At 42.8% G+C, this 19505-nt stretch overlaps 1 protein-coding gene across 1 annotated transcript in view; it reads left to right on the top strand.

Moving 5' to 3' along the window:
- glcci1a (glucocorticoid induced 1a) overlaps positions 1-16137 on the top strand; it is a 30340-nt gene extending 14203 nt beyond the window's left edge. The window contains exons 2-8 of the mRNA XM_079571266.1: positions 2497-2645; positions 10564-10653; positions 14371-14532; positions 14785-14937; positions 15058-15268; positions 15384-15501; positions 15712-16137. Of these exons, the coding sequence (XP_079427392.1) occupies positions 2497-2645; positions 10564-10653; positions 14371-14532; positions 14785-14937; positions 15058-15268; positions 15384-15501; positions 15712-15991 (1163 nt within the window). The 3' untranslated portion in view covers positions 15992-16137. The remainder of the gene's footprint in view (positions 1-2496; positions 2646-10563; positions 10654-14370; positions 14533-14784; positions 14938-15057; positions 15269-15383; positions 15502-15711) is intronic.
- Positions 16138-19505: the final 3368 nt, after the last annotated feature.

Here is a 19505-nt window from a genome sequence, read left to right as displayed (position 1 = left end):
ACCGTTATCAATCTGGAATGGCCGTTGGAATTGTTTGTGAAATTGATGGACGTTAAGATAAACATTTGCGGCCGATGGGATCAAATGCGCCAATCACAACAAGTCTCAATGCGGACCACAGTCATTCATTCACGCCTATTTCAAGTTGCTACAAGTTAGCGCCGTGTTATTCCGATGTGCTTGTGATGTAATAAATTGACTTGGAGGCGAAGGAGACTGTGATTGTGGTGCACTTTGAAAAAACTTTGATTTGGCAGGACTTTGACAGGGTTATTTGCGTGGACCAGGTTGAGCTCGACCGTGCACGAGACAAGCTCATTACTAATGTCAGTGCGACTATGAAAGAGTAAAAGGCTGAGCTGGGCCGTCTGTGGATCACCCTTTGAACGACGTGGAGAGAGACACTCCAAATGCCACTGAAATGCACCAGAATCAAAGTGCAACACGCGATATTTCTTTTCTTTTTTTTGACATATTCAGAACAGTAAAGAACAAAGGGTACCAATTCAACTCTAAAAATGCTTTTCTCGCTGCATCAGCTTTGGAGGAGACATTTTTTTTCCAAAGAAATCCATCCATTGTCCCTTTATTGCATTACAGACGTCGCTACATGTTCTCACTTCTTTTTCTTTTCTTAGCGGGCATAAGCTGATGAAGAAGTACAGCTGCACGCATAGCTACTGCCGTGATGTAAAACTACCGCAAAAAATGTACGAGTACTTTTTGAAGTGTACAGACGGTTTATAGGCTGCTATGTGGAATATTGTATTTCCACAGTGTGTTGCTCTGTGATCTCATCAGCGGAGCAGTCGCACGTCAAGTTTCTGGTATCGGGACCACATCTGGTATCGGGACCACACCAGGGTTTCTGGTATCAGGACCACTTTAATGAGTATCAGTATAAGCAGGTGGTATCGAGCTGTACCCGATTCTGGTATCGGTGCATCCTTAGTTCCTACTGCTGCTAACTACAGAGTTGGGGAGAGTAGCCAAAAATGATTAGGGCTGCACAATATGAGGGGGAAAAAAATGATTTTCAATAACTCTGTTGCAAAAAGATATAATTTGCGAGATATTGTGGCAGGATTTTGGTCACATTTTTCTTGCATGTTTGTTGCTTTTTCATCACTTTTTAAACATGTTTTTGTCGCTTTTTTGTCACTTTTTGGTCGCGTTTTCATCCACGTTTTTGTCTCTATTTTCGGATTTTTTTTTAAATATTCGGGCAAAGCCAAACTGGGGAAAATATGCTTGGTTCAGATGGAGGTTGAGAGATTAAACGACTTACCTTAGATAACCCGCCAACTTCCTTCAGTGGTATCCACAAGTTCCTTAAACTAACTTGTATGTGTGCATACATTGCCCAAATTCCACTTGTTGAGCTAACACACCCACGATAATGTGATTACAAGGAATTTATACTTCCAGTTCACTACTTTGCATAAACTCTTGCTTTGGGAGATCAGGATTTGAAGATTACTCAAAGATGTGCGAATGGTTCGAAACTCAAGGTATGTTTTTGATGAACATTGTCGCTTGGTAAAAAGTTCTTAAGAGTTGATTTTGCATAATGCCCAACTTTAATACTGCACAATACTGAAGTGCAAGTAAAAAAAATACTGTGATAAAACTACCCCAAGAAGAATACTGCTACAGTTACTTTTAAAAGTTACTCAAATACACAACCACCAAACAAATCGAACCAAAACCAGCTGATACAGATACATGAGCAGTATCATGGAGCCAAGTTAGGAATATTCTACAGTTGTGCACTGGAATTCAAGTATATTAGACTCGACATATGCAGAGTTCAATCGAAAACTATGCCTTTCTCATTGATTATGGAGCGAGGAGCCAGTTTTGCTTCCAGCTTTCCTTTTACTCTGAGAGAGCGCACTCTTTACTGCCTCCACTGTTTACACTGATACGAGCCCCATAAAGACAGGCCTGGGCGGCTGGAGGTGGCGCTGCGCTGTAAATGTCACTGTTACTACTGTAGACAAACTAGAACAGTAAAGCCTGAAGCTTCTGCTGGTTTTGATGGAAATATTCACCATATGCAAACACAAAGCTGGAATTTCATGTATTCTTTCGCCAAATCTGATTCTAATCATCTTTTAAAGGGCACATATGCAAATTATATACTGTATGTAGCTTTTAACTGTTATAACATTGCTCCCTCATCAAAATCATACCTGGAGAAGTATTTTTGCTACTTTCAGTTTTCAGGCATCCTGTTTATCTTGGTTGTTTCTTCTTCTACTGCCGAAGTGCTCCGATCTGTATTTCTTTTTGTGTAAGAAATGGAAAGTAGAAAAGTCTTCTGCATTTTTAAAGTCCATAAGCCGTCACTGAATCCGTGTCGAGCTCTCAAACTGTGTTCATCACGAAGACATCACCAGCAATTTGTTAGCATGCTGTTCGCTCAAAATGACGGCTTGTATTTAGGGTTTTCATGTCATTAAAGCGTTTTCATGTGGTGTTTTGTGTTTGCAGTTGAACGGAACAAGCCCCAGCAGGCGGGCTTAGGGGTGATCCGCCGCACCTCGTCCCTGGGCACCATCACCGGGCCCTACCTGAGCGGACAGTGGCCCCGGGACCCGAACGTGCCATACCCCTCGTGTATGAGAGATAAGTCCACACAGGTAAGAATGCTGCCCACATACCCCTATGTACAGTATGTAGAGGTATCTACAGCAAAGCTTACTTTTTTGAGATCTGTAGCCATGTTATAAAATCGTTCTCTTGTCTAACACATACCTGCAGTTCTAATTTCATGCATTCACATGGCTTTAAAGGGGGCCTATTATGCAAAATCGACTTTTTCAAGCTTTACATCATGTTATTAAGTCATTCCCTCATTAAAACCATGCCTGAAGTGTTGCCTGGGCACATTCACGTATTTTCGAGTAATCTGTAGAAACTCTGATGGCAGCCATTTTAGGGATAAAACGCCTGATTCCTTCAGGAAACGCCCTCGACCTCCAGGATACGCCTCCGACCTTTCGTCACCAGCCGAGTAACCAACCACTGCCCCTCAGCAGAACCCCCTCCCCGCAGTGTCTAGCCCTAAGATGTAAACAGAGTCATCATGGAGGATTAGCTTCATGTGTTGTGAACCGGAGCCACAGCAGACTTTTACAAAGACACACGTCAGTGTTTCTGTTACCGAAACACCCAGGATTAAAACCGGTGACAAGAACGCTTATTTCAGCGGCTGGTTCTGCGCTGGGCCTTGATGATGCACAGAGCCTCCGGAGAAAGCTAATGCTAAGCTAAACCTCGAGTCATCGCGTGAAAACGAAAAATATGCACAAATAAAGTCAATAAAACCACCACACACATAAAGAACCGTTTAACAATGATCACACACGGAGCCAGGCTTGTTGATTTGGAAGTTTATTGCTCACATTTAATCTACAATGGGTCATAGCCGAGTGGTTTTCTCCCGGAGCTAACAAGCTAGCCGCGACAAGCTAACGGGAAAATTCACTGAATACAAGCATATTATGCATTGAAAACGTCACTAAAACAGGCAACTGCTTGAAGCAGCCTTTATGATGATCACACACTGAGCCGGGCTTGTTGATTTCGTAGTTTATTGCTCACATTTCATCTACAGTGAGTCGTAGCCGAGTGGTTTTCTCCCGGAGCTAAGGCACTATTAGCCGCGACAAGCTAACAACCTTCACCTTCACAACATTCATTGAAAACAGGCAGCATATTATGCACAAATAACGTCAATAAAGCCGGCAACTACTCGAAGCAGCCTTTACGATGATCACACAATGAGCCTGGCTTTACACATTTGTGGTTTATTACAGACTTTTCATCAACAATGAGCTGTAGTCGATTATAACAAGCTAATGGGTAACCTCGAAAAACCACTGTCCACCTGCACAGATAATGTCCGTCTTTGAATCGTATGGGCTCCTGCAGATCCTGGTGTCGTCCATGGGGGTATAGTTAGAGATCCATAGGGCATGGCAGATGCAAAGAGATAGCCTCCAAACAGCAGTTATTTTTCAGGCAAGAGCCCCTTCCAAGCGTCCGGTGTGGAAGGTTTGTCTCCAAATAATATCCTGTGTGGCCATTGTTCACAAAGTGATAAACAGTAGCTCCTTTCCAACAATAAAAATTAAAATGCACCGATCGTAGTTTCAATACTGTTGAGACGAGCGCAGTGTTGTTGTTATGCCACAGACAGCGTGTGGAGGGGGCGTGTCGGAAAGGGTCAGAGGTTCTTAAAGAGACAAAGGCCTATTTCAAGTCATTTGCTAACGCCATTTTGAAAGAGCAATTTTATACAAGGCAGTTATTCTAATTTACTGCATTGACAGACCAACAGAAGGTTTCGTCATCATTGTAGTGTGCTATAGACTGGTGCTATGTGGCTGAAAAAAGCATAATACCCCCTCTTTAAGTAATTTCACTTGTGTATTAGATGCTCCGATTTGTGTTTCCTTTATTTTGTGGTGGAATTACTGCATTTTTAAATCCATAAACCACCACCAGACTTGTTCTGAAGAGTTCTGCGCTCTAACCGCGTTTATCACGGCGCCATCAATTTGTCAGCGCGCCGTTAGCAAAAAAATGGTGGCTTGTGTCTTGTTTTTACCAGATGTAATTCCCCCTGCTGCTCCCGCCTGTGGACTCCAAATAAAGGTTAAGTATAAATGCTGAGGAGCCCCAAAACAATTTTATAAACCACAATTATTCCCGATGTCCACATTTTGAGGACATACAATATTATGAGCGTTCTGCTGATTCATCATTTTTGGCCGTGGGTTGAGAACCGCTGGCTCAAATAATCGCAGTCTTTGTGATTTGCTAATTGACTTTCTTGCAGTTTATGATGTGGTAATTTATCTAAAGTGAGCCCATAAACAAGTCACATTTCCTCAGGCTTTATCAGATCAACAATGGAGCTGTTTAGATTCACCAAGAATTCACATGCTGCTCCACCGGCCACAAGTTTTTATTTCCTTTTCGTAGAATTCTGTCTCGAGGCATTTGTTTTCCACGGTCTACTTGCTGGACATAAACAGCCTTGATTATTTATTTATTTTTTATTTTAATCATGTTAATCGTGCATTTCCATTGCATCTCCTCCTCAATAGCTTAAAACAAGTGTTCATACATTTTAATTAGACCGATTCTAATTGCCTCCACTACAAGTCATTTCTTTCCAATTGCTCTCTAATGTTAAAGCGGTGCTAAGCTTTAATAAATCCTTTTCGTAGTCCCTCTGGGGGTAATACAAGTGTTAATGGGATGATAGGGGGGTCTTTCATCTCCCCCTGGTGTCTCTGGACAGAAAACCACAATTGCAACTTGACTGCCACCGAACCAGAGCAACCAATACACACTAATAGAATCACGAAGAAGAAGCTAACAGGCTAGCGGGCAAAGCTAACTGCGGGCTAGCGCCACTTAAACAGTATTTACAGCCAAGTTTGAGTGAAAAAAATATTTCCAATTGGATGTACAATATCCCTCTCTCCCTTTGTCTTTTCTGTCAGCGTAGTTTACTCTCATGGACAATTAATAAGGTAATAAATCGCAACTTGCTACGACACCTGCAATTGCGCTTATGGCCTCTAGGGGCAAGAGTTACTTAGTACTGCTGTAAGGGTAGGCGTTTTGCATCAGAAATTATGTACGCGTATGAACTACTTTCCATACACGTACATTATAGATGCTACAAAAGGTGAAAAAAAAAAAAAAATCCAATGTATGTAGGGATGTCCTGAACCGATATTCAGTATCAGTACTAGCTAATCCAGGCATTTTGAGAGAATTGAATTGGATCGACTTTAATGACTGGCTTGGGTTTGTTCCAGCAAAAGACTCTTGTGAAACTGTGGTCCGGAGCCAGTGCAGGTTTTATTTTATTTACTGTAGCACCACTAATGCTACCGCTAAGCTAGTACCGCGAAGACACACTGCAGCCACTAGAAACTCGGGCAGAATCCAATCCAGCAGCAGAGATGAGAGCGCTCTCTTAGGTACGTGCGTGTGTTTATCCATAATGATTAGCCATGTGCTCCTAGTGCCTATGACTTTGAGCGCTCCTAAACGTTTGAAGCAGATGGAGATGAAACTACAGTATAAAAATAAATGAAATAATAATAAAATGCTGCTGCTAACTTTTTGCTTTTATGTAAAATGCCTACATTAGCGCTATATTACCCTCGTGCCCTTTTATTCGAAAATGTACTTACCCTTAGGCTTTTCTGATACTAGCGCGGATGTCCGACAGTATCTACTTCCTTTGAATAATCTGTTTTAGATCAAGATGTGTTTGAAACGATCACCAAACACCACCAGTTATACATTATGTGTAGCCTTTAATGCTGTATCTTAAAGAAATGTTGACAACGATTCACTGCGTGCTACAGTTCAAAAGTTGAGTGCCACCATGCCCGCACAAAGCAACCACATCTCCTCAGATTGTAATCTCTGGCTAGTGTTTGAAAAGCCCTAGTTGTCCTCCCACATGCACTCAAAGAAAAGGCCTCTGTGTGCCTCGTGTCACCAGATAATCATATTATTAAGTTATAGTAACATTACCAGCTCGCTCTCTTCGATTCGTGATTCACGCTATTTCAAGTACACCCCTGCAAATGAGCCCAAATGAGGTCAATTTAGTTTGGACTAAACAAAACAGCCCACTGAAAGTCTGTTCTCTTTCAAACTTTTGTCTTTTTTTTTGCTTGGGAAAATAACTGAAGTCGAGTGCAATGTTTTGATCTCCCAAAGCATGAGTTTATGCAAAGTAGTGAACTGGAAGTATAAGTTCCTTGTAATCACATTATCGTGGGTGTGTTAGCTCAACAAGTGGAATTTTGGCAATGTAAGCGCACATACAAGTTAGTTTAAGGAACTTGTGGATACCACTGAAGGAAGTTGGCGGGTTATCAAAGGTAAGTCGTTTAATCTCTCAACCTCCATCTGAACCAAACATATTTTCCCCAGTTTGGCTTTGCCCGAATATTAAAAAAAAATCAGAAAATAGAGACAAAAAACGTGGATGAAAACGCAACCAAAAAGTGACCAAAAAGCGACAAAAACATGTTTAAAAAGTGATGAAAAAGTAACAAACATGCAAGAAAAATGTGACCAAAAAGGCAGAAAAAGTTCTCTGGTCATTAAGCTTTTAAGATTCAGGTGAACGGAAAACGAGAAATACGCACGAATAAAGTCAATAAAACCGCCATCTATAAAGCATCCGTTTAACAATGATCACACACTGAGCTGGGCTTTTTGATTCTGAAGTTTATTGCTCACATTTCATCTGCCGTAGCCGAGTGGTTTTCTCCCGGAGCTAACGCGCTATTACCCGTGAGCGAGCTCGGAACGATTCATTGAAAACAAGCAGCCTATTATGCAGAAATAACGTCAATAAAGCGGGCAACTACTTGAAGCAGCCTTTATGATCACACAATGAGCCTGGCTTTACACATTTGTGGTTTATTGCAGACTTTTCATCAACAATGAGCTGTAGCCGACTATAACGTGCTAACGGGGGTAGCCTCGGATAACCATTGTCCACCTGCACAGATAATGCCCCGCTGGATATGGGCTTAAATTCTGGGGAGATCCTGGTGTAGACCATGGGGGTATAGTTAAAGATCCGTAGGGCATGGCAGTAGCAAAGAGGGACTAGATGGCCTCCAAACAGGCAAGCATCGCACACTTATTTTTCCAACTGTGCGGTGTGGACACAGAGCCTCTGAACTCTCAAAGGTTTGTCTCCAAAGTCACTTTTCAGGTCAGACACTGGATCAAATCACATCTTGCGTGGCCATTGTTCACAAAGTGATAAAGTGCAGCTCCTTTCCAACAGTAAAATGAAAATGCACCGAAAATTGATTGTAGTTTCAATACAATTCTTAAAGAGACAGAGGCCTATTTCAAGAGAGCAAATTCATTCAAGACAGTTATTTTAATTTACTGCATTTACAGACCAACATAAGGTTGCATCATCATTGTAGCGTGCTATAGACTGGTGCTATGTGATTGAAAAAAGCATAATACCCCATCTTTAAGGAAGAAATGACTTGTCAAACAAAACAACCAAACCTTAAGGAGTCTTCGTTAAATTAGTGACATAATGTGCATCCCTGAATTCACTTTTTCGTGCTTTGACAAAACTATTTCCACCTAATCCCGGGGGACTCGAAGGGCCCTTGAGCTTGTGCCAACAGTGAGTGACCCTTCATCATCTTCAGTTTCCGCCATCTGCAGACCGGGCCATTCAACCGCCTCTTTGTAGGTGACGAACAACAGCATCTTGGCAGCCCATAGGGTCGAGTGTTGCACATGGCCCAATGATGACTGATATTATAGCGCCGTGTTAAGGCTGACCTTATTTGTGCCCACTCATTCCGCTCTCCTCCTGCCCGCGTGACATTTCCACCTACGCCTGTGCGGTCCTCAAAGGCCGCTCCACTGCGTTGCATGTAGTAGATGTGCTGCCGTGGCTTGTTGGAAGTGGTTTGGCTGGTTTATGGTCTGCTGATGTTAGTGTGTGAAATTTGGTCAGTAAAAAGATGTTAGGCAAAGCTTCGCAATGAAGAGAATTATTCAAAGTGCTTGCGCTCTGAGCTCGAGTCATCATTACCCCGTTTAACCATATTGAATATTGTGTAATACTAATTTAAAAAAATGGCGTTGTGTAAGACTGGGTGATCAAATGAGCTCACACCTGCCTTTTGTGTGCTTAACACCTGGAAAACAACAGTGATTGAGATATTGATGGCCTGTAAAAAAAAAAAATCGCTAAATACCAGACCCCATGGCTACCACAGTAAAGAAGTCTGTCCGAACATAACTTACCACTGTTTAGTCCAAATATGGAAATATATTCCCCTACTTCCTCATTTAAGGCAATTTTGATGTGTTTTACACAGTGGTTTTATTTCCTTTGTTATGCTTTTTAAATGATCTGGCTAACTGGTCAAACCATGCGATCCAATGACAATATGTTGTTTGTGTAGTTTGGTGAGGCCAAAGAAGCCACCACTGAGGGGGACTAGCATTTAGGGCTTACGGCGGGATTGTGTGAAAATCAGGAGGTAAAACTACTGGACATTTAGTTTGCGCTGTTTTAGATCAATTTAGCTTTTTCCAACCAACAAAGTGTAAGTGATTAAGATGTGTTTGACATTATTACCAAATACATGCAAAAAAGCATAACACCCACTGTTTAAGAGCAGCATAAGAGGTTCGCATTAGCACTTATGTGTGACCTACATTCAGATTGACTTGTGCACAGTGAGAGCAGGTGGTTGGCCCCATTGATGTACTGGCGAATACTGAGAGGAAACACATGAAGCAGCGCTGGCTAAATTGCGTGCTATTGTGTGAGTGAGGAGGGAACACACATGCTTTGCCCTTACCACCTTATCCCAAAAATGACTGTTGAAGTACACGTTCTCCTGCTGTACAGATGAAATAATCAACAAAGATAAAACTCTGACATGTGACAGTTATTACAACACTGTGCAAGTCAGGCATTTTTCATGGCTGTTGGCTTTTTGATTTCAAAGAAAATAGATAGAGATGCTACTGCCTTGCTTTGACTGTAGTTAGTTAGAAGCACTTTAGGTAATGCCGGAATGTTTTTGTTTTGAGCCAATGCTTTTGTGAAGTAGCCACACATGACCTGGAATGTTCCGCAGCGTGGCTTTTACTTCATTTGAAGTTGTAGTTTTCAGCTGCTCCGATCTGGGCCACACTTTGGAACAGAAGAGCGCTGTAGTCAGTGCTCAGTCTGACACAGGCAGCTCTTTGACAAGAGCCATTAGGATGAGCAGGGAGTGGCTCCAGGGCAGGTGCTGCAGATGCAGAGACTGGCTTCATTTAGTGCTACGCCCTCTACCCTACTATCAGAAAATAGACATGTCCACATGAATCAATCAGGTCAGGATCAGACGTTACAATATCATTTTAGTAGGATAATCATCAAAAATCACATGATGCACAAGGAAATAAAGGATCATGAAAGCTGATCACATTCAACATGTTGATCAATGCGATTATTTCATTTCATTTTCATTTATTTATTCATTTGAGCAGAAAAAGTATGTCAACATTTTACAGAAAGAAAAAAAAATACAAAACAAGACTTTGTGCTCAAAAGGAGTAGGAAGAAGTTCAAAGAACTTATAGTAAACCTACCCCTTATCTCTCATTCAAGTAATCATCACATACATTTTCCGCTATACTCATGCAGGAAACCGATGCATGGGTCTGTGCTTACATGTTGATAAAAATCGTTTATGATCGTACAAAATGTCAAAGAATTTCATCATATTTACCAAAAAATAAAAAATAAAGGATTTATCATTTACAGTCGTATTAATAGATAAATCATAAAACTTGCCTCTTCATATAATATTAATAGTCTTACATCATGCGCATTATGAGGCTGAAACGCTCTTGTTTTCTAACTGGTCACTTCAAAAATACTATAGACTTTGACCTTTGGATTTTGATTGAAATTCACTTCATGGACTTGTTGCCTCCTCACACGCTGTTTTTCATTTGGTTCTTCAGACTCCTGGATGTTGGAGTGAGGACCACGCAGAGAAGAGGAGTGCCCACCAGCGCTCCGTGTCCTGGGGCAGTGCCGATCAGCTCAAAGAGGTAAGAACATGATCACACACACCAGCCAGATACCCGATCACCTCTAAAGAACTCTCAATTCATAACGGAAAATGAAAGGAACTTCAGAAGCATGTACATTTGAGAGTACATTGAAATACAGACTGCTAAACCAATACAATATAAGATACAATACAATATTACAGAACATGGTGTAAACCCGGTGGCCAAAAACCAGGTTGACGTTAATGCATCTCATTGCACGAACATACTCAAACGTTGAAGGGCCTATCTCACCGGACTGGAGACAAGTTGGAGACTCGAGTTGCCGCTGGTCACATACATGACTCAGAGACGTCCCCTGGAGATAAGGCGAGTCTCCAGGTAGTCTCGGTGAAAACGAACAGGTTCCATTTCAGCGGAGTCTGCATGGAGAGTTGAAAAAGACTCCATGGTGTCACTGAGATGTCACTGATACGTCCCCTCGAGTCTCCAAATGGTCTCAGAGAGGTCTCCAGCAGTTGTGTTGCGATTCATACCATTTGTTGTCCTCGCTAAACGCTAAACGATACGTCCCCTTGGAGACTCCAGGGGACGTATCGGTGACTGCTCCGTGACCAGCGACGACTCGAGTCTCACAGCATAATAATTGTGCGATGTTAAGTTTACGGAACCATCTTTTTTTGTAATATTGTGGGTATTGTTGGGTCACAGTATTCTAAAGGCACTTTATCATCTCCCAAATTGTCCTGATAAGTATTTGATCGAGAAGTATTTCAAAAAGATGAAGGTTCAAATAAATTAGTTTGAGTCCAATAGTCAAAGAGTTAGCAGCTTTTAATCTCGACATTATAGTGCATAAATCATTGCAGACTTTGCAATTAGCTAAATGCAGTCATTACGCAAAATTGCAAGATTGATTTGCTGCAGCCCTAATGATGTTGCACTAATATAGCAGCATGGTTGAATATAAAGGCGTCGGTCTAACTGCGTACGTACTTTTGAATGCAGTGTTTGGTGGTTAGTCTGTTGCAGAAGCTATTACTATAGAAATGTAGCCTCCAAGTCTCCAAGTTCCAATGGGTGTGACTGACAGGCGGATTAATAAATCAGAAACGCACAATGAAACAACGCTTCGGGTGATGCACTGAACGCTGTTTATCAGAGGTGAGAGAAGTTTGCTCTGAAAAGTTGTGGGAGAGTTCATTTGCTGTGAGCTCACCGGTTTACTGGAGTATGACACTTTACTGCCAATGTGTCAGGAAGGGCATCTGCCTTAAAGGCCACCGTTTTTACGTACTGAGATAAGTTCTTACCTGAGCTTAGACGAGTTGATACGTACCTGTCTGGTCTTTGTGTGTGCCTGTGGAAGAGCGTGGTCGCTTCCAACTTCACCCCGTTTGGAGCTATAGGAATGCATTGGGAGAGGCCAAATGCTAGCAACATCTTTGGTTGTTTTGTGTGACTGAGCGCACGCACAAAGACCAGACAGGTACGCATCAACTCTTCTATGCTCAGGTAAGAACATTTCTCAGTACGTAAAAACGGTGGCCTGTTCCTTTAATCTGCATCTGCCTCTCACTCTGTGTATGTAAAATCTCTTTGCCTAAAGGGCTGTATCATACTAAATTTACCTTTTTTTTAAGAGCTTTTTTTCCTCCTGAAAATATAACTGGAGCTTTGTTTCAACCCACCTGCACTTCTTTGAGTGATGTTGGAATCTTCTCCAGTGCCTGTTTGTAGCAACGTGGTGGCAGCTCCCAAGAAGCTCCCCGTCCCCTCTTGCAAAGCTATATCCTTTCATTGCAAAGTAAAAGTACTCGTCATAGCTTCACCACAGCAGCTACGAGCAGCACGTATATTTTTTGTTTGCTTTTTGCTGTATTGAAACAGGCTGACAGTGAGATTATGTGAAAACCAGTGTGTAAGTCGATGATGAAGATGGGTTTGATTGTTACCTAAGACCTCCCAAAAGCATGATATCCCCTCTTTAAAATCAAATAATATGCCAGCACGATGGCGTCCGATATTCACTGCAGACTTTGATGTGGCCTTAAATCAAACTCCTCACAGTCTCCCCTGAGCTCTGTCCGTACGACCCGGGCAGGTGCCAGAGAGCACTCCCATCTCCCTCTCCTTCGCCTTTGCACCGGCCATTAGCCGCCGCCGTTTATGGAGAGTCCAGGCCCAGCTGGCTCCTGCGGCAGACAGCTGAGAGGATACAGCTGAGCTCCTCCGCATTCCACCGTGCTACGTAGACACCCCCGAGCTCGGCCTGGGCATGAAAAGGCTATAAATTCAGTTATAGATTTCATTAGAAAAGCTCGGGCTGCCAAAGTAATCACGAATGAAGCAAAATCAAAGCTGGAATGAAAGCAGCACGCATCATTTAGGTTATATATTGCTTTCTGTAACCAACAAAATATTGTCTACAAAGGGATGTGTCACTCTTTAGTTTCTGTGGTTCTCATCTGGTTTGTAGTTGCTTAGCACTGAGCTGCACAACTATAATAATGTGCAGTCAATCACGTCTCGATTTTAAAACATAAATGTCAAATCCACTCACAGATGTTTTTTTCGCAGCCCTGGTTTAGCTGTTCTTATTATGGCATAAAGATGATGACATGATGGGTTCAGTCTCATCACAGCAAGCCGTACCCATGAGCTGGCGGTTATGTAAGCGGGACATGCACAGGCGCACATTTGGCTGTGAGGCAGGAGCAGTAAGCACCTCTACTACCCCTGCTGGTACATGTCATTAGATATAGCCTAATCCCTCCATTCCTAGGTTCATGCGTCACTTTTATTTACGAGTTTTAACACTAGATGTTCAGGAAAAAAGTGGTGAAAATACAATATAACAGGAAAAACCAACAACAAAAAAGTTGTTGTGTGTCCAGTTAATATTTTATATGTTTAGTTGAATGTCTGATAAAAGCATTGAGTAAGGAAACACATGTTGCTGTTTTATCCAAAATACAACAAGTTAAATGCACTACTATGAGTATAATGGCATAATGTTTGATCACACAGAGCTGCATGAGAAGTGAACTGTGACATCTGCTGGCTGAATGGGAAAGTGGGGCTGCCTGAATTGTTGATTACTGAATAACAACAACCCATTAAATGGAATACAAGCGTGAAGAAAATCCAGAGTAAAAGTCATATTTCTGTGCGCCTGTAGTCGGCTCTACAGCAGGTTAAAATCAGCTAAATGGCAACACGCAGCGCTCGTGCGTAACATCTACAAGATCCCAGGTTCGATTCCCACCTGGACAGGGCTTTCCTGTGTGGAGTTTGCATGTTCTCCCTGTGTTTGCGTCAGTTTCCAGCAGTTTCCCCTACGACTGAAAACATGTACAATAGGCCAGGATGAATGATGTGTCTGTGTTTCTGCCAGTGTCCCACAGGGGAAACTGAACACCAACGAGCATGGAGTGAATGTATAATTGTCTCATGTAAAGTGCTTTGTGACCATGTCTGTGAAAGGTGCTGTATACAGTAAATAAAGTTATTCTTCTTCTAAATCCCCTTAGGGTGAACAGGGCAAAATCTCAGTTGGACCCAGAAGTAAAGTGATCACTTAACAAACGTTTACCAGCGTATTTATGTTTTCTTCTTCTAAATGAATACATATACTGCAGCAGGACTATGCTTGTTTATGTTTTGAGTTATATCACCTGGAATGTTCCGCAGTGTGGCTTTAAGTGCTGCAATTTGATCACTTTTTCTTTTTTTCTTTTGACTTTGTCTCCGCAGATAGTCAAGCTCCGACACCAGCTCCAGCGCGGCAAACAGGGGGGCCGTCCCAGCAGCAAAGACCTCCTGTCCCCCCACCCGTTCACCCCCCACACACCGCCCCACATTCACTGCTGCCTCTGCCCCAGCCATACAGCGTCGGCTCTGGAGGGGCAAGCACAGGTACGGCCCTGGCCACCTCAGAAACACCCCTGGTCAAAATGTCGTTTCCATTACATTTCAAATAAGAGTAGGAGATTTCTGTATCTTGCACTCACCATTGTGGATTTTATGGCACATTTAAAATCAACCATTTGTAGCAGCCATCCTCTTTTCCTCTCTGTTCGTCCCTAGATCCGTGATACTTCAGTGTTGTGTTTTTTACACCACATCTCTGGCTCCTCTAACAATAATGTGCCTGTGTCCGACCCACAGCAGGGTTCCATGTCGAAGTCGGCTCAGATGCCGCTGTCCAACATCACGGTGCCAAAGCCCTCCATATCCAGGGTCCCCAGCAGCATGGAGGGTATCAACCACGAGCTGGAGAAGGTCTTCATCCGGGACAACGGCGACAAGGAGGAGCTCAAGGTTCACTTCACCAAATCATATATGAAACGAAAAATGTGTGGCGACTAGAATGAAATTAGAATGAAACAAAAATCTCAGCTCAGCTCCAAAAATGATGCGGCGATATCGTGTTCGTTTCAGTCCTTGGAGGTCCCAGACGGCCGACGGGCGCCCTTCCCTCCCCAGCAGCGCAGCAGCAGCACCCGCAGCGTGGACACCCAGACGCCCTCTGCCCCGGGGAGATCCAGCAGCTGCTCCAGCCTGTCGCCCTGCCCCTCGCCCGCCTGCCCGCCCGGCTCACACGACGGCAGCCCCTACTCCACAGACGAGCTGCTCTACGACAGAGACAAAGGTGCGCAAATACTACACAAAAGCTTTACCTCTGATTTAGACAGGTTTTATTCCAAGGTTTACTTCTCTGTGTAAAAACATGCATTAAAAGGGCTGTGGCCTGTGTGTGCTCACAGACAGTGGAAGCAGTTCGCCTCTGCCCAAGTTTGCGTCCTCACCCAAACCCAACAACACTTACATGTTCAAGAGGGAGCCGCCGGAGGGCTGTGAGAAGGTCAAAGCCTTCGAGGAAAGGTACGTTTATCCAGAAAGTAAAAGTAGCATTATTTTTTTCTGATATTATTCAGTTGATCCTTTAAGCAGAACTTTGTCAACCTGCTCTAGATTTGGGTAAAGTCAAACATGAGATAGTGTGCTCGGTTCAGGAGGTTCATCATGTGATCGATGGTTGGCTTTGTTTGTGGGGAATCCTGCCCTCACACACCTCTCCCCTCCCGTGTCCAGCTCCAGGCAGTCGGCGTCCGCCTCCGCCCCCCACTTCTCCTGCCCCGACAAGAACAAGGTCAACTTCATCCCCACCGGCTCGGCCTTCTGCCCCGTCAAACTGCCCGGCTCGCTGCCCCTGCCCCCCACCGCCGAGGACCGAGAGTTGGGGGCGGCGGCGCTGCACGGGCCCCCCGCGCAGGTGTCCGCCAGCACCAGCACGGACGACGACCCGCCCGAGGAGACAGCCGCCCCCTCAGAGACTGACGCTTCCCAGACAGACGACGCCGCCATCAGCTAGGCCCGACCCAACACTGACTGACTGCAACAAAAGGGGGGCGCTCTTTCTTTCTCTTTCTCACTCTCTCTGTACGTCTCAGCCCCCGGCAAACCCCCGCGCGATCTGCATGACGTAGCTAACTATGTCCCCCCAGTAACTACACACACCACAACAGACTGGCCCGGCCTCGCTGCCCCGACCACGGAGGACCACAAGAGGGCGCAACAGACCGGAGTACTATATGGGACAGGCACAGGGGGTGGGGGGGCATGCGTTTTACACCGGTTAGTTCTATTTCTGAGATTAAATTATGTGTTGTGTTACGTTTTCAAACATTCACAGTAAGAATAAGCTCTTATATATAGACACACTTATATAAATATATATATATATATCTATGAAAAGGAAGAAAATGCTTGTTCAAACAAACAAACAGACAAAAAACTCCTAAACTGTGTAATTGCTGTGTAACAGGCTGTACTCTTCAGGATTTTGTTTACCCTATCCAGGTCCCGTGTTCAATCTACGGTGGCCCGGGAGGGGAAGTCACAACAGCAACGGGCGTAAAGCAAGTGGTGAAACAGAACAAAGGATGAAAATAATAATAATAATGATGATGAAGAAATAGGGATAAACAGGAGGCAATTGTGCAGAAACTTACTTTTTTTTTCTCGTCAAAACCCATTTTCAGCAGTATTTCACGTTGGTCGTTTTTGAAAGAAACCTCCAAAAATAAAATTGACACCTTGATCATTATTTGGTGGGGATTGGATTCTCAAAGCTGCCATTATTATCTTTCTACTGACCAACATCACACTGTTTTTGAATATTGTCACTAACTTTGGATAAAATTATGATAAAATAATATGACCTTAGTTTTTTACGTGCTGACAGGGGAGGCACTGAACATTTTGACATTTTTTGTTTCACGTGGATTGTCCCAGATAATCCCATAATCCATAATCCATCACTGGACCCGTTCATCACGACGCTGTGGATTCGCTAGCATGCTGTTGGCTGAAAGTGAAAGCTTGTTTTCAATTTTACAACACGCCATTCTCATCACTGCCTGCAGAGGGCGCTCCATGTCAATTCGAAATCCTGACCAGCTCTCAAGCCTTACTATCTTTTCTTTAGAAACATTACATTATTTCAATTCAATCATTTTTGAGCATAAACATCAACGCTACGGATGTTTTTAAGTCTCAATTATGCACCGTGTGTCCACTTTAAATATATATCTCATTTTAAAACAATATCTTAAGTGGATAATTTTCACAAATTATAATGAGAAATTTTGTTCCACTACTTGCTTTTTGTTCAGTTTTCGTTTATTTAATCTATTTTCATTTAATTTACTTGTTTTTTTCTCATTTTTGTTGTTGGGACTTCCTCCTCACGGCCACTTTTCAAACCCTGTCTTGAGAAATGTAACCACATTCGGGACGAAAACCTTAAGAAAAGTAAAAAAAAAATCCCCGACATGGCGGCGCGTGGTCGCCCAGTGTCCGCGCCAAGGCCGTGCTTCAGGTATTTCAATCACGAGTCAAATCTACTCAGGTAATTCAGGAGAGTCCATGAGCAGATGTTTAAAGCGGTAAACCAGTTCCTTTGTCCATCTCCATTCCAGGCCAAACGTTGTTCTACTGAGGCGGAGAGTCGGGCTTTGAGGCCTGCGCAGAGGAGTTTGTATAGAAAGAAATGTATGGACCAACTTTCACTGTGATGAGGAGGAGGGTAAAGAGTCTGTGTGGGGCTGCACAATATGACTAACAAGATCTAGATTATTTTACTCAATGTGAGCTCGTACTGCAGTGACTCGGCCAGGAGTAGGGCTGGGTACGTACAATATTTTCCGATACAAGTACTTTAATGATACTTGGTTTTCGATACCGATACCAAACGATACTCAAATCAAATGTTTGTCATCAAGAACCAGATTTACAATATCGGGTTCATCTCCAAAGTCAAAAATGGGGGAAAAATGGGTGGTAAATTGGAAGAAAATGGGGAATAAATTTGGAAAAAAAATTGGGAAAACTGGAAAAAATGCGGGGTAATAGGCTGGATAATGGTAATAAAAAATTGGGGAAAAATGAGAGAAAAAATTAGAAAAAAATGGGGCAAAAATAAGAAAATCATGAAAAGAAATGGAGCAAACATTGAGTAAAAAAAATTATTGGGAACATTTGAAAAAGTGGGGAAACATGTAAAATTATAGTAATAAAAATAAGGGGAAAACATTGGCGCAAAAATAAGCAAAAACTGTTGGGGCACATTTAAAAAAAAAGAAGAAATTGGGGAGGGGGGAATTGGGCAAAAATGTGTGAAAAAAAAAAAAAAACCAAGTCACTTCCTTTAATGCTGTCAACCATTTTGATACATATCTGTATATCAAAACTTGGATATACAGATGTATATTTTTGCGGTTCCTGCTTTCGACCAGTTACAAACTCGCACTAATGTAAACAATACAGAGACCCAAGGCCACGGAGGAGCTGTCCGAATTTACAAATTTATGTGGGCAGCAGCAGTGAGTGGGTTAGCTGGACTTCTGGGAGTTGAGCGGTGAGTTTGAGCCGGCTCTTTTGTATAAACACAACGTTTACTAGCATTCCTCAATGTTCACCCTTTGAACTTGTGGCCTTGTGAGAGAGAGAGAAAAAAAAAACACACAAAATTTCAGTCAATCAATAAGAAATGTGACAGCTTTCATTTACAAAAACCAAGGCGGGGGGAAAGACGAGGCTCAATGCGTCATATTGTGCAGCCCTTTTTAAAAACTGTACGGCGAGTATACACATAAACGGTAAAGTCTGATTGTTCTGTGGGTAAGAGTTGTTAACCGAGGACCAGAGGTGGACGAGTCTGCACTACTTTCGAAAAACAATCAACCAAACCCTGGAGTCAAACCTGCTGCAGAGTGGACGTGTTACGGACGAAGAATTTGACTTTGTTTGTTAATTTTTTATCGCTTCTTGTATCAGCAGTCTGATTTCGAAACACAAATCTGTTTTTTTCAGTGTGCTTTCAACTTTACTTCGTGACTTTTCTTGGTGTATTTTCATCTAAAGTCTGGCATAGGCTTCCAATCTCCTGCAACCACATAAAAAAAGGGCCAGTTTTTGTTGACTGCTGTCAACACTATTGCAAATAATACAGATTGTTTTAAGCTTTCACTATTTTGCCCAACGTGTGTGTGGTGAAACTGTCTGTCGAATCGCACGTCCACTCTGCATCCAGAGAGAGATGACTTTCGGACTGTTGGAAAAACCCCCAGTATAATTCCACTGAAAGCATTCCACTAGATTCCTCCACCGCTTACTTAAGATTCTTAACTCATTCCCGAGATATCCGTGAGTTCTTGTCCTTGTTTTAGGCTTGTACAAAGTTGGCAACACCATAGCACTGATGCGTTCTGTACTTTCCGGCCCGCTTCTCTCACTATCACTGTAAAAGGCTCGACCACTTAAACTATAAAAAAAAAAACTATTATTTGATATTTGCGACGCATTACCCAGGCTTTGTTGAACAT

This window comes from Gobius niger, assembly GCF_951799975.1.
Source record: "Gobius niger genome assembly, chromosome: 14".
In the NCBI taxonomy this organism is placed as follows: Eukaryota; Metazoa; Chordata; class Actinopteri; order Gobiiformes; family Gobiidae; genus Gobius; species Gobius niger.
This window is presented reverse-complemented; position numbering and strand designations above follow the sequence as displayed.